At 38.9% G+C, this 16,526-nt stretch overlaps 1 protein-coding gene across 2 annotated transcripts in view; it reads right to left on the bottom strand.

Moving 5' to 3' along the window:
• Positions 1 to 343: 343 nt before the first annotated feature.
• Positions 344 to 16,526, bottom strand: part of SHC4 (SHC adaptor protein 4) — a 124,539-nt gene continuing 108,356 nt past the window's right edge. For both annotated transcript variants that reach the window (XM_065940497.1, XM_065940498.1), the window contains exons 11-13: positions 15,871 to 16,050; positions 3,874 to 4,127; positions 344 to 2,679 (exon numbers count right to left, since the gene is read on the bottom strand). In XM_065940497.1, the coding sequence (XP_065796569.1) occupies positions 2,524 to 2,679; positions 3,874 to 4,127; positions 15,871 to 16,050 (590 nt within the window). In that variant the 3' untranslated portion in view covers positions 344 to 2,523. The remainder of the gene's footprint in view (positions 2,680 to 3,873; positions 4,128 to 15,870; positions 16,051 to 16,526) is intronic.

The following is a 16,526-nucleotide window of genomic DNA, read 5'->3' as shown; positions in this document are numbered from 1 at the left end:
AGTATAATGCCCCTTAACCTCCTCCCAGTGGAGTCCCCAGGGCTGGTTAAAAGCCCCTGATCTGTAGGCCGCAGCTCCTAAGAGGCAGCCCTTTCACAGGACTCTCTCTCCAGATTCTGTTACTGCTCCCTCCTCTTACTCCTCCACTGGCTGAAGAGCGCTGCCTCCTCCCTTGCGGTTTCCCATACTCTGCCCAGACCTTTGTAAATAGTCCCTTTATTAAACTTTTCTCCAGTTACCCAATTTAAGTGAGCCATCTGTTTCCTGTCAGGTCCCTGACACATTCTACAAACAATAAATCTTCTAAATCCCAAACATCAGACATATTCTGTCAATTGTCATAAATCAATAATCATTTATTTTTTTGAAAAGTTGTTTACAGATATTTATACGCAAATGGATTTCAGCTTTAAGACAGATGAAGATAAGAATGTGACATTAAAATAGCATGCAATCAAACTTCTTTTGTTGTTTCATTTTCTTTTAACTGTGCCTGTTGCTGTAAGTGCGGTATTTACCCATTTAACTATTTATACCATTACAGTCAAATACTGATCAGCTATGTGTACTGCTCACATCAGTCATACTCTTTGCATCTAATAGCATCAAGAACTCTTTCCTGCCACCCAACCAAGTTATCACTCTGCTCAACCAGAAAGAGACCACAACCCTGTTAAGGTAATTAGATCACCCATAAATTTCGCTGATTTATACCCATGCTGGTCCCCTTTACGAGGACAAATAATCAAGAATTATGATGTATGCAAAATTGAGGAAAAATACATTATATTCTAGTTGTAGAAAACGACATATTGAAGAAGCCAATGACAGTGTAAGTAAAATAAAAGCATAAACCTTCACATAATTAGAGTTCAGTGTGCTTGATTTCTGATGATTTCTATCCAAAAGAAGTTTCTCATATTTTATTTAAAATTTAGCAAATATTTCACAATTGCAAAGATTTATCTACATAGCCAAAGTGAAGTGGAATTAAGGCAATTGTCTAGATAACTCATGATAAAAAAAAATTCTAAAGTAATGGCCATATCTCTATATGCAAAGCTGTTTTCTGCTACTCAAAATAACCAAATCTACTTCTACCACCAATACTTACATTTTTCCAAAGTTCCAATGTTTTTAACTGAAAGGCTGCAGATCTCTGCTATCTGAATGACGAACTCAGTGAGTACAGACACAGACTAAAGGAAAAAACTGGTTTCCAGATTAATTATACAGACTGGTTATCAACATTAACCCCCAATAAAGGGAAAATTTGCTTTTTATAAACTCATATTATGTTAGGGCTAAAATGGACCTCTGAATTTACCTAGTCCAGCTCCCTCATTTTATAGACAAGGAATCTGGAGTCCAGACAGATTCAGCAATTTGCTCAAGTTCATATTGAGACCAAGTCCAGTGCTTTAACCTACACAATGGTTCATTACCTCATCAGTTTACCAAGCGTGCCAACATGTGGCAAACCTTTCAACTTTTTCATTCAGTGTTTCCTCCCTGGTACATTTTGTCTGGTCATATCTAGAAAAGGTGCTAAGGATACATGTAGATGAGGGACTATGAGTCAGTCACCACCAATCAAGGGGATATTTCCCCACACTTTAAAATAAATTCAGCACTTTAAATAAGAATAAAACCAATATGGAGACTGACCATGAAGAACTGGTTTGTCAATTTTTTAAACCCAAGCACTCATGAGCTCTTTTTGGAAGTCGGGGCAGTGAGGGGCAGGGGGAAGGAGGGAGAAATGCAATGAAACCAGAAATGACTGATACATTTGGCTTTTTTAGCTTGTCATATGTTACATGCAAACAGTCCAAACAGCAAAGATTGAGAAATACTAGGCCAAAGAAGCTGGGCTCCAACCATTTAACTAGCAAATGGGACAGGCCAATGAAACAGACCAGTGCTTTCAGTGGCCTTTCATTTGATTCCACTGGCATAGACACAGTCCAAATTCAATGTCAAATTTACTTTAACATTGCAGTGAAAGTGCTGCTAAATAGAAAATAAAGTCAGTGACTATTAAGCAAATTGCTTCTTATTTTTATAACAAGGAAAAACTCTTTTGGCAAATGGTTCTATAGTTATAGAATATGAAGACATTTGGAACTTATTTCCCCAATATGAAAATGTTCCCAAATTATCAAGTTGAAAGGCACGTACCACTGCCCCAGCAGTTCATTCAAGTTGTCTTTAGCATGTAAAATTTTAATTGTGCTTTTAGCTTGTTATCAACACAATATGGCCTTACAAAGTGACATCCGTGCATATGTATAATTTCTTTTCAAATGAACACATCCTCTTCCCCTTTTCTGATTTTCACTCTCTGAAGATCAATTTTTGTTAGTTCTTTGTTTTATAAAGGACCTAGTCCATGATGGTCTCAGAAAGATACACTTCACAGTTTGTGCTCTAATGTACCTAGAAACCAAATTTGAATTATCTTTGTGTCCTAATACAAAATGAACTTTCCTGAAGCATCAGTGTGATGGTACTTCCAAATGGTCATTTGTTGGAATGCAAAAGTCCTGGATTATTATCTTTTCTCACTGGTTGTTTAAGGCTTACTTCACTTCCAGAAGAGATGATTGGCAAACTATTATCCATGTGATATCTGATAAGGTGGCCAACATTATCAAATACATGATCCTTGGTCCTCACCTTGAAAAGGAAATACAAATGTATTTAGGCAAAATCATAACAGTTCTTCTGAAAGGGATAAACAACCACAGGGTAAAAACAGACATATCCTTGAATGGGATAACAGACATATCCTTGAATGGGAACAAAGAAAAGTAAAGGTACTTTTCAATTCTGTATCCTTTAGTAAACTATTTCCTCATTCCCAATTATTTTTTTAAAGAAACTGTCGTTCCCAGTCAGGAAAATGGTAAAAACTTGTAGCCTAATCCAAATTTGCAACCAACTTCTTTGCCATGTTACTTTCTGATACATTCTATCATGTCCCTATTCGTATACATGTTTGCATCATAAAAATATGACCACCTCTGCTGTCTTTGAGTTAGCATGACATATCATTATCCATCCTTTCACTTTCAGCCTAAATGTGACCTTAAATCTAAAGTGAGTCTCCTATAAATAGCATACATATAGTTGGATCTTGTCTATTCGGCTATCCATGCAGCTATTCTGCATCTTTTGTTTGGAAAGTTTAATCCATTTATGTTTGAAGTAATTTTTTATAGAGAAGGACTTACTATTTTGTTCATTTTTCTTGTCCTGGCTCATTTCTGTCTACAGGCACCCTCTGCTCTAGCCCTACCTCTTTTGGTTTAATATTATTCTACTGCTCTGTTTGCTCCTGCGATTCTATCCCTATGCTCCAAATATCCACCTTTAAAATGTCTGGCCTCTTTCAAGGTTCATTGTACATGTCAGATCCTGCAAAATAGCCTTTTCAGTCAGCCTCAACCAGAGCACCCCCTCTATCCTGAGAAACACCATAATGCTTTGGCTGAACCATTCTTATGCTTTTCATCCTTAATTATTTAAGCATCTGTTTTATGAAATTACAAGCGCCCTGAAAGTAAAGTCTCTGTGTGATGCTCAGCAAGTTAACTATGAATCCCTGAACTTCTATGCAGTAGATATTCATTTAATTCACTGAATTGCATTAAGAAGGGCAGAAAGAGGCTGCCCTTTAAGTGATCCTCTAGAGTGACTCCCACTCAAACTCCTCCACTAGCCTCTATTTACCGCTTCCTGCTCCAGCTGGAGGGTTCAAGACAAAGCAAACCCTTAACCTTAAACATTCCTCAGTGTCAGGTTTTAGACCTATCATTCAAGGTAACCCGAGTCACAAGCCTGTGAACCTGTAGTGTGGGTCAAGGATACCTTGCCTTCAGGATCCACCAGGAGGAGATGTTTTGCCTGGCCTCCCTGTAGCCCACTCAGCACATACTGGCCAGGAGACGTCGCACTCTCTCGAACTAAAAAGTCCCCATCCTTCACCAAAAGGCTCTCGGCTGCTTTCCTGCTCAGCTTGCCGTGGTAGCAGTCTTCATTCCGCAGCTGCTGCTTAATGTGCGGCAAAGAATGTGAGCTGGCAGGCTGGGCCGTGGCTCCTGGCTGAACAGTTTCTGGTGCCTCTGAAGTCAAAAAACAGAGATACCACCAAGTTACCTCCTCATCCATCCTTTCATTCAGTCATCCATTCATTCAGAAAATACAACTTGAGGCCCTACTGTGTGCCAGGTACTTTTTAAATAGTGCTATTTCTAGAACAATTGGGGTTTTTGTTTCCAGAACTTCCAACGGGCTCTAATTTAATGGTAGATCCAAACATTGCCTTTGGCTTCTGTTACAAGGGAAAGGCTTGCCCAGGTGCAGGAGTTTTCCTTTCAAATGAGAAATGGAACTGACCCATGAGAACAGCTTTCATAAGTGCAGAGAGAGGCACTTTATGTCCCAAGGGCTGTAGGTTAAGGAGAAAGAGGTTTAAGCTGTACCTGGATTATAGATAACTTCTAAAACCTTCCCAGATGCTTTGAAAATGCCTACAGTAACTTGTGCTATGCCCACTTTTAGCATCTAGCTTTTTCTTTTAACCCAAATTACCAATGTGTTTCTGAGATGCTTCTGTCCAAAAGCTTTAAAACTATATGCTAAAGCTCACAGCATTCCTATTAAATGACCACTCCGCTGTTTTTGTAATTCACTTCCCTGGATGAAGCAGAATTAATCAAGTAGAAGGTAAAACACCAGGGAGGTATGGCCTGAGGCGAGAATAAATGCTATTCAAAGCTGAGAGCCCTGGGGATTAAGAAGGTACATTCAGGTAGTCCGTTACAGTATTATTGGTACTCACAGTAATAACAATTATTACGTAGTTTCCATTTATTGAGTATGATAGATACTGCTCAATGTTTTACATGGATTATCCTCAAAATTAGACAGGAAGGAAATGGATCTTTAAAAAGATTAAATGACTTGCCCAAAGTCACACTACTAATATGTTGTAGATCTGGGATTTGAAACGAGATCTATCATCAGAGCCCAGGTTCTTAATCACCACACTCTAAGACCCTTGGTTTAGGTGAAAAAATTTTTTCATTTTCAAAACTGGCCCGACCACTCTACAAAGGTCCCTAAGTAGATAGCAAGGCCACCAGGATGATATACATCTCCAGAAGCAATAACACAAAATTCTTAGGTCTGAATCCAAATAAAAACTGTCTGTTTATTTTTTTGGCCACACTGCACAGCATGTAGGATCTTAGTTCCCTGACCATAATCAAACCCATACCCCTGCAGTGGAAGGGCAGAGTCCTAACCACTGGACTTCCAGGGGATTCCCAAAAGTTGTATGTTTAATATAGTAAATTTACTAGGAAAATAACCACAGAAATCAGATTTTGTCTTTTTAAGTGCAAAGGATCTTTTGCATAGAAGCTAGATTTCTCTTTATAAATGCAAAGGAATGTTTATATGCAAGGCTCTCACAAATGAGAAATCCTCTTGACTTTAAGTTTTACAAGTTACACAAGACAAGTGCCCTGTGGACATAATCCAGTCTCCTGTTAATACATTATAGCTTTTTCCCTATTTAAGAACAACTCTCTGTATATCACAATTTCAACACAGTATTCACAAATATATATTCTTGAAAATGTCTTTAGTCTGTATCTAATGGCTAAAGATATTCTTCTCTACAATCAATCAGGCTCTATCAATTGTTAGCAGAAAAAAGGCTGAAGGAATGTGTCCAGATTTGATGAATAATACTCGTAGTTGGCCTTAGCACTGCCTGCTTTCAGGCATAATAGAGAACTTCTGATAAGTAGCTGTCTGTCTGTTTGTATAAGCAACAGATAAAGTGTTGTGTGAGTGTGAGGGAGATGCATACACAGTGTGTTTAGGCACACACATCTTAGTGCATGATGGCTTTGGTTTATTCTGAGGTTGTGGAGTGCTCTCGGACAAGGACAAAACAAAACAAAAGAAAAACAGACATTATATCATCTTGAAAAGAGGCAATAGATCATGAGTCAGCCTAGGGATATGGACATTATTTTCCTAACACAGTTTCCCAAATTATTACAGTTTCAATCATCCAAACATTCGTTAAAAATATAACTTTTCTAAAAGTTATAAAAGAAAAAGGATAAAAGTGATACCACTTAAATACAAAGGATCATAAGAGACTACTCTAAACAATTATATGCCAACAAAATGGATAACTTAGAAAAAAATGGATAGATTCCTAAAAACATACAACCCATCAAGCCTGAATCATGAAGAAATAAAAACTTTGAACAGAGGAATCACTAGCAAGAAAATTGAACAACTAATCAAAACCATCCAACAAAAAAAGTCCACAACCAGATGGCTTCACCAGTGAATTCTACCAAACATTTAAAGAGTAATTAATGTCAATTTTTCTCAATCCCATCCAAAAAATGGGAGGGGACATTCCCAAACTCATTTTACAAGGTCAGCATTACCCTTAATACCAAAACCAAACAAGGACACCACAAGAACAGAAAATTACAGGCGAATATCACTGATGAATATAGATGTATCCTCAACGAAATACTAACCCACCAAAATCAACAATAAATTCAACAGTAAATTAAAACAATCAAGTGGGATTTAATTCAGGTATAAGGAGAGTTCAACATCCACAAATCAATGTGACACACACATTAACAAAATGAAAGATAAAAACCATATGATCACCTCAATAGAGGCAGAAAAGGCATTTGACAAAATTTAATATCCATTCTGATAAAAAAAAACTCTCAACAAACTCAACAAACAAAAAACTCAGTATAGAGGCAATGTGCATCAACATAGTAAAGGCCATATATAACTCCATAGCTAATATCATGCTTAATGGTAAAAAGCTCAAAGCTTTTCCTGTAAGACCAGGAACAAGGATGCCCATTCTCACTACTTTTATTCTACACAGTATTGGACATCCTAACCAGAGCAATCAGGCAAGAAAAAAAATACATCCAAATCAGAAAGGAAGACATAAAATTGTCTTATTTGCAGGTGACATTATATACAGAAAACAATAAAAACTCCACCAGAAATAAAGCTACTAGAATAAACAAATTCAGTAAAATTACAGGATACAAATTAATACGCAAAAATTAGTTTCATTTCTATACACTAAAAAGAACCAGAGATCAACTGCCAATATCTGCTGGATCACTGAAAAAGCAAGAGAGTTCCAGAAAAACATCTATTTCTGCTTTATTGACTATGCCAAGGCCTTTGACTGTGTGGATCACAATGAACTGTGGAAAATTCTGAAAGAGATGGGAATACCAGACCACCTGACCTGCCTCTTGAGAAACCTCTATGCAGGTCAGGAAGCAACAGTTAGAACTGGACATGGAACAACAGACTGGTTCCAAATAGGAAAAGGAGTATATCAAGGCTGCATATTGTCACCATGCTTATTTAACTGATATGCAGAGTACATCATGAGAAACACTGGGCTAGAAGAAGCACAACTGGAATCAAGATTCCTGGGAGAAATATCAATAACCTCAGATATGCAGATGACACCACCCTTATGGCAGAAAGTGAAGAACTAAAGAGCCTCTTGACGAAATTGAAAGAGGAGAGTGAAAAAGCTGGCTTAAAGCTCAACATTCAGAAAACTAAGATCATGGCATCTGGTCTCATCACTTCATGGCAAATAGATGGGGAAACGGTAGAAACAGTGTCAGACTTTATTTTTGGGGGCTCCAAAATCACTGCAGATGGTGACTGCAGCCATGAAACTAAAAGACGTGTACTCCTTGAAAAGGAAGTTATGACCAACCTAGACAGCATATTAAAAAGCAGAGACAATACTTTGCCAACACAGGTCCATCTAGTCAAGGCTATGGTTTTTCCAATAGTCGTGTATGGATGTGAGAGTTGGGCTATAAAGAAAGCTGAGTGCCGAAGAATGGATGCTTTTGAACTGTGGTATTCGAGAAGACTCTTGAGAGTCCCTTGGACTGCAAGGAGATCTAACCAGTCCATCCTAAAGGAGATCAGTACTGGGTATTCATTGGAAGCACTGATGTTGAAGCCAAAACTCCAATACTTTGGCCACATGATGCAAAAAGCTGACTCATTTGAAAGGACCCCAATGCTGGGAAAGATTGAAGGCAGGAGAAGGAGACGACAGAGGATGAGATGGCTGGATGGCATCACCGACTCAATGGATATGGGTTTGGGTAAACTCCAGGAGTTGGTGATGGACATGGAAGCCTGGCGTGCTGTGATTCATGGGGTCACAAAGAGTCGGACACAACAGAGTGACTGAATTGAACTATACACTATACAATAAACTATTATATAGAGAAATTAGGAAAACACTCACATTTACAATAATGTCTAAAAAAAAAAGATACTTAAGAATTAATTTAACCAAGGAAGTGAAAGATCTATACACTGAAAACTATGACATTGATGAAAAAAACTGAAGACAGCAACAAATGGAAAGAAATTCTGGGCTCATGAGTTAGAAGAATATTTTTTAAATGTTCATACTACCCAAAGCAATCTACAAATTCAACAGAATCCTTATCAAAATTTTAATGGAATTTTTCACACAAGAAGAATAAACAATTCCCCAAATTTGTATGGAACCACAAAAGATCTCAAATAACCAAAGCAATCTTGTGAAAGACGGATAAAGCTGAAGGCATCATGTGTCCTGATTTCAAACTATATTACAAAGCTGGAAGATCCCCCGGAGAAGGGAATGGCAACCCATTCCAGTATTCATGCCTGGAGAATCCCATAGACAGAGGAGCCTGACAGGCTACAGTCCACGGGGTCACAGAGAGTCAAACACGACTGAGCAGCTAACACTAACAACATAGTAGTCAAGATAGTATGGTATTGGCATAAAAACAGACACATAGATCAACGGGACAAACAGAGAGACAAGAAATAAATCTATACATACAGGGTCAATTAATTTCCAACGAAAGAGTGAAGAGCACACAACAGGGACAGGATAGTTTCTTCAATAACGGTGCAGGAAAACTGGACAACCACACGCAAAAGAATGAAACTGGATGCCTATCTTGTACCATTCACAATAATCAACTCAAAATGGATTAAAGAATTTTGCACCTAGTTCTATATCCCTGGAAATGTTATAGTGATTCCTAGTTCATACTCTATGATAACTTAAATAGAATTTGCATCCTGCTGTTGTGTGAAAATTATATAAATCTTAATTATGTTGAATTGGTTCATGGTGCTTTTCAGGCCTACCATATCCTTCTACTTTTCTGTATATTCATTCTGTTAATTTTTGAGAGTTTGATATTGAAACTCCAATGAAAAATCTTCCTCCTGTAAACATGTTATCATACTTTCATAATTTAAAAAGTAAAAAAGAAAGAGAAAAATGGATTAAAGACTTGAACATAAAACTCTGAGAAGAAAACAAGGGGTAAGCTCCTTGACATCAATCTTGGCAATGGTGTCTGGGTTTACACCAAAAACAAGGGCAACAAAAGCAAAAACAAACAAGTGGAACTACTAAAGACCAAAAGTCTGCACAGTAAAGGAAACCATCAAAGAAAAGGCAACCTACAAAATGAAAAAAATATTTGCAAATCATCTATCTGATGAATTAATATCCAAAATACATGAACACATGCAACTCAACATCAAAAAATAAACAATCTGATTTAAAAATGGGCAGAGAAACTGAATAGACATCTTTCCAAAGAAAACACACCAATGACCAACAGGTACATGTAAAGGTGCTCAATGTCACTAATCGCTAAGAATATGCAAATCAAAACCACAATGAAATATCACCTCACACTGGTTAGAATGGCTATCATCAAAAAGACAAGAGATAAGTGTTGATGAGACCCTTGTGCACTGTTGGTGAGAATGAATGTAAACTGATGCAGCCATAAGGAAAAGAGTTTGGAAGTTCTTCAAAAACAATTTAAAAAAAAAAAAACTGCCATATGATCTAGCAATTCTACCTTTTGGTGTATATCTAAAGGAAATGAAATCATTATCTCAAAGAGATATCTATATCCCCATGTGTACTGCAGCATTATTTACAATATCCAAGACATGGAAATAATCTTAAGTACTCCACTGACAGATGAACAGATGAAGTAAATACACAGTGGGACATTATTCAGCCATAAAAAAGAAGGAAGTCTTGCCAACTGCAACAAGGATAGACCTTGAAGGCATTATGCTAAATGAAATAACACAGAGAAGGACAGACACTATGTGATCTGACTTATATGTGAAATCCCAAAAAACAGAACTCACAAAGAGAAAACAGATTGATGACTGCCAGAAGCAGAGAGTGAGGTATGGGGGAAATGGTAAAAAAGGTATTATCTTACAGTATGTAAGACAAAGGAAAAACTACATGTCTATTAAGATATATTACAAAGCCACAGTAATTCATACATAGTAATCAATATAATGGTAAACAACAAGTGGGCCAATGTAAAAAAAATAAAGGCCCAGAAAGAGATTCCCATATATAGGAGGAATCTAGTAAAATGGAGACTGGTATGAGAAAAAGAAAATTATTTAGTTAATGTAGTTTGGAAAATTGGATCACTTAAATAAAATTAAGCTAGATCCCTATATCTCATAGAAAATATAAAGTTTAGGTGAAATAAATAATTTATTTGGAAATAACACTACAAAGGCAATAGAAGAAAACATAGTACAAGCTAGATAAAGAGGAGAAAATTTTAAAAGAGTAGAAGGAAGATATAATAAAGATAAAAATGGAAGTCAACAAAACAGAAAACAATAAAAAAAATAAAACCTGATTCCTTTGGAAAGAACAATTAAATTAATAAATCTCAAAACTGATCAAGAAAAAAAGAACACAGAAATTACAAATAACAGGAAAGAGAGAAGGCATCCTTCAGACAATAAAAGGACAATGAAGAAATATTACGAGAAATTTCATGTGGAATTGACTCGAAATGGACTGAATGAAATCCTACTAAGTTTTTAAGGAAGTTACACTGCAAAAGAAATCACAGTCCCTTTTAGTATATGGCTTTTTGCCCAGTAGGAGATTGCAGTCTCCAATCTCTCAAGTCCACATCAATAGGAAATAAACTGCACAAGTGGTGAAACCACTTTATCCCACATCTACTTTAGATGGACATGTGAAGAATGATAGCAGCAACAACCCAGATGACAGTGGACATAGAGATTCTTTCTATAATGCTGAACCAGTCCAAGCAAATCTACTTCTCCACTTCTAGCTCAGGGAGTCTTCACAATTACTGTCTGGCAGGATTTGGTAATCACTATGGACCAGTGATTTACTGTCTGAGCTACCAGGACTCTGTCTGCAATGCAGGAGACCAGGGTTTGATCGCTGGGTTGGGAAGATCACCTGGAGAAGGGCTTGGCAACCCACCAGTATTCTTGCCTGGAGAATCCCACGGACAGAGGAATCTGGTGGGCTACAGGTGCAGAGGGTCACAAAGAGCTGGACATGACTGAAGCAACCTTTTTTTTTTTTTAACAGACCAGTGACTGCTGTGTGTTTTATTTGCTTCCCTTCTGTGAATGTGGATTTTTATTGTAGCTATTCTTATTCCTCTTATTACTTAATTTTGAATGTGGAAGGGGGCGGACAACTTGGCAAATAGGATCCCCATCCAGTCTTGACTGAGAGGACTTCACCATCACGCACGTGTCACAGACTTTAGGCAGGATACTGTAATTATTTGCTGTATTTGCAAGATCAAACATTCTATGTGAAAATAAGAGCTCATGGATATTTGAGTGGCAGAAACTATGCTGTGGCAGGGACAGTTAATTGTGTATCAATATCTATTCTCTCTCCCTTCATTACATTATGGAATCCCTTATTTTTAGCTGAGCACATGGCCACCCAGCTAGAGTAACATGAAGCTAGGTATGGCCCCATGTCTAAGTTCTGCCAATGGCAGGTTAGGAACAAATGATGTCTGCCACTTCTGGGTAATGTCCTTTCTTTACTTCCCACTGGTTGAATACAGATGTGATGGCGAGAGTCTGAGCTCTTAGACTAAAGATAGAGGAACTTAGACCAAAGTGAAGTTCTTAGACAAGAGATGGAAGCCAGTGTCGAGATTGGCAAAGCTGTTCTACCAGTCCTCTACCATTTACCTTTGGGGCTACTGGGTAAAATAAATAAACTTCAGTCCTTTTTACACTATAGGATTTAAGGGTGATTTTTTCTTATGGCAGCCAAGACTGAAAACAATCAAAAATAAACAGTTTCAGTACAAATGATTTCCTTCTGCCCTATTTGATCAGAATAAAGATTATGTCACAGCTTTTCCAATAGCAGTATGACAGGATGAATGAGGAGCCCTGAAGGCATTTTTAAGATATAACAGGATCTTGTCTCTGGATTTGTTTTTGTTTTGTTTTAGTGAACTAGTCTGGGCAAGGAAGGCTAAGTATGCCTAAAGAAGCTAAAGAGAATTTTTGAGGAAGGAAGGAAAGAAACAGGAGGAAACATTATAGAGGAAATGTTAAAAGATGTATTTCAGACATCCTGCACAAAATTATGTATAAAGTTATCCTTACTCCATCTTACTGTGGTGGTGGTTTAGTCGCTAATTCATGTCCAACTCTTGTGACGCCACAGACTGTAGCCCGCCAGGCTCCTCTGTCCATGGGATTTTCCAGGCAATAATACTGGAGTGCATTGCCATTTACTTCTCTAGGAGCTCTTCCCAATCCAGGGATTGAGCTCAGGTCTCCTGCACTGTAGGAAGATTCTTTATCAACTGAGCTACCAAGGAAGGCCCACTCCGTCTTACTAGATTTTCTTTAAATCAACATTATTTATACTTTTGGAGTTAAATTTTTTTTTTTTGGAGGGAGTGATGATACACTGAAATTAACCTCAAGAAATTAACCTCAAGAAGGTAGCAAGAAGTCCAGGAGGACTTCAAATTATTGAACTGCCTATGAAAAAGGTCAAGTTTCTTTGCTTGAGTTGTAAATTATGGAATATCCCAGATCACCTAATTTGGACCACTCACTAAATGTATTTTCTAATAAAACACTGTTGCTTTGATAAATCCATGAAATGGAAGCTACTGAGTGTATGCTCTTATAAAGTTACTTTCAAAACCTTAGGTCCAGAAACTTTTTTCAAACACAGTCCCTCTCACAGGACTTCCCTGAGGGTGCAGTGGGTTAAACCTCTACCCTTCCAATGCAGGGGGCACGGGTTTGATCCCTGGTCGGGGAAGTTCTACAAGCCATGGGGTGTGGACAAAAATAAAAACACTGTCCCTCTAATATGTGTTACATTATCCACATAGGCTACTCAACATTAAACAGTTAAATTTACTGCAGAAAGCTGAATTCATCGCATATCCCATCATCCATGGCACAAGATGCCCTCTGTGGTGGACATGGAGATACACTACCCAGATCCCCCTTCGAGGAAGGACCAAGTACCCCAAGTACCCCAGATCCCTTCAGGGTCTCCCTCAGCTGCAGAGAGCTGTTTGCCCAATGGCCTGCCCTCCCTCATGGGCCCACAGCCAAAGACTGAGATAAGTGAGGCTAAAAGGCCCTGCCCTTGGGCCCAACATGGAGCAGCACTGATGGGCCCCCATCCTCTCTGTACGGTTGGCTGAGGTTTTGCCAGGCCTGCCTCATCGCTGCACGTCTCCCTCTGCCCAAGCCTGCTTTCTTCCCCTCCGTTCCTGTACTGATCCCGATAAAGATCCTGCATGTCCACCTCCATCTCAGAGTCTGCTTCCAGAGAACCCAAATGGGTTCTTTCACTGCCAAGAGTGATCTTGGAAAATCTGCAAAAAAATAGCTCACTTGCCACCTGGATGGTAATGAAAACCTTTGTCTCGTTCTAGAGAGTTAAGGTGGTCTTGTGAAGTCCAGCCTCAGCAAAATTTCCTTTCAAATTCCATTCTGTTATTGCAGCCACATTAGCTGAAAAGTTATCCCTCGCAGACTAGAGCTACTTCCTGGGCTAGTGAAAGAACTTTCTCAGTGACTGGTTCTCCATCTTTGGAGTGAGCCAAATTTGACACCAAGTTAATCTCTGAGTCCAATAAGCTTCAGTTTTATGAAAAGCTTTTTTTTGTTGTTGTTATTTTTCAGCTGATTATAGGCTTTTGACTTGTTCTGCTTTTATTTATTTATGCCCCTCTTTATAGACTTATCCCTGGAAGCAATCTGGCAGGAAAATGATGCTTGTCTTACTGTATTTAACTCATAGTATACAGTTGAAGAAAAACGTCATCTTATTTTAGTGCTATCAGTTCAGTTCAGCTCAGTCGTGGCCAACCCTTTGCGACCCCATGAATCACAGCATGCCAGGCCTCCCTGTCCATCACCAACTCCCAGAGTTTACTCAAACTCATGTCCATCGAGTCGGTGATGCCATCGAGCCATCTCATCACTGTCGTTCCCTTCTCCTCCTGCCCCCAATACCTCCCAGGATCAGGGTCTTTTCCAGTAAGTCAGTTCTTCGCACAAGTGGCCAAAGTATTGGAGTTTCAGCTTCAGCATCAGTCCTTCCAATCAACACCCAGGACTGATCTCCTTTAGGATGGACTGGTTGGATCTTCTTGCAGTCCAAGGGACTCTCAAGAATCTTCTCCAACACCACAGTTCAAAAGCATCAATTTTTTGGCGCTCAGCTTTCTACACAGTCCAACTCTCACATCCATATGTGACCACTGGAAAAACCATAGCCTTGACTAGACAGACCTTTGTTGGCAAAGTAATGTCTCAGCTTTTAAATATGCTGTCTAGATTGGTTATAGCTTTCCTTCCAAGGAGTAAGCGTCTTTTAATTTCATGGCTGCAATCACCATCTGCAGTGATTTTGGAACCCCAAAAAATGAAGTCTGATACTGTTTCCATTGTTTCCCCATCTATCTCCCATGAAGTGATGGGACCAGATGCCATGATCTTAGTTTTCTGAATGTTGAGCTTTAAGCCAAATTTTTAGTGCTTTAAGCCCACTTTTTAGTGCTTTTTAGCACTATACAGATGACTTACTAAAGGTTTTTGCAATGAATAAAATTAACATCACCACTAAACAGAACTGAAATAGAGGCCATTGTTCCTCATGCAAACAAACATGATCTCTTGGCTTGGACAATCCTTCCCTCAGGAAAAGCACACAGCAGAAAGCAAAAATTGGGAGTCGATTCAAAGTGTTTGAAAAGATGATTCAAAATCAAAGTTCTCAAACATTGAAATCCATAACATCTTTACAAAGTTCTAACCTATATTAACTGTGATGAGGGAGGGATTGAGATAAGAAAGAATTCTTTTAACTCCCTGAAAAATGAGGCTAAGGAAATAGCATTTTAAAAATGAGAAAAAATAAATAAAAAATAAAAATGAGAGACAGTGAACTAAATAGTGGCACCCAAAAGATATGCTCAAGTCCTGACTCCTGGTACCTGCAAATGTGACCTAATTTGCAAAAGGGGTCCTTGCAGATGTAATTAATTTAAGGATCACCAGATGAGATCTTCCTGGATTTCTGGCCCACCTATAAGGGAAAGGTGCTGTCCTGTAAGAGAAAGGAAAGGGAGCCTTGAGACATGGGGGTAAGGCCAATGAAGTCTGAAGCAGAGACTGGAGTGGCACGTCTCAAGACAAGGAACACCACCAGAAGCTAGGAGACGGGCATCAAACCAATTCTCCTCCAGAGCCACAGGATAAGCTGAGTCAACCCAGCTGCCATCTTGATTTAGGACTTCTGGCCTCCATCACTGTGACAGAACACACCTCTCCGATCCTAAGACACCCAGTTTAATGGTAATTTGTTACAGCAGCACAGGAAACTAATACAAGCAAAGAGCAGCCACTTACTCTCCTGGTGCCATGGGCTTCCTAGTGGGTGAGGTGAGCTTTGATTTCCAGCAGAGCCAAGCGTGCTTCGAAGAACCTGTGTATTGATGTAGCCGGGGTCATCGAAAAGATCCACCCGACACGAGTGCTTCATCAATGACGCCTCTCGCTGGGACTGCACCCCTCTCTCGTGTGCATTACCTGTAGTGAGTAAAGATCACTGTATGGTGTTTTTGCTTTGTAAACAATAAATAAAATCATGGCTGAGTCCAGCACTGACAGGAAGGGAAGAGCCACACCCATGCCATGCAAGGAATGAATATTAACCTGGAGATTTGACCTGTAAAAATAAAATAACAACTAGTCTTTGAGGGAAAACATCCCTTCTTGGCCTCCTTGCCCCTCCCTGCTTGTCCCTCAGCTGACCCTTTGCTTCAGCAGCAGACAGCAGACAAACCAGGAAAATGTGAAGGAGAAACAGCCAGGGGGATAGGCGTGGGGGGTGGGATGGGAAGGGAGCTGACTTTCCAGCTAACAGCACAAACCCACAAATGACGCTGCTCAGAGTTGTAGACCTGGAACCAAGAAAACCGCACATATCATATGGAACTTGAATGTTTACTATTTATTTAAACAGCTCTTCAAAAGACTCATTACTTAATTTTAAATTATTAACC

Source organism: Muntiacus reevesi, chromosome 7, assembly GCF_963930625.1.
Source record: "Muntiacus reevesi chromosome 7, mMunRee1.1, whole genome shotgun sequence".
NCBI lineage: Eukaryota > Metazoa > Chordata > Mammalia > Artiodactyla > Cervidae > Muntiacus > Muntiacus reevesi.
Note: the sequence above shows the minus strand (reverse complement) of the source record. Positions and strands in the feature narration are given on the sequence as shown.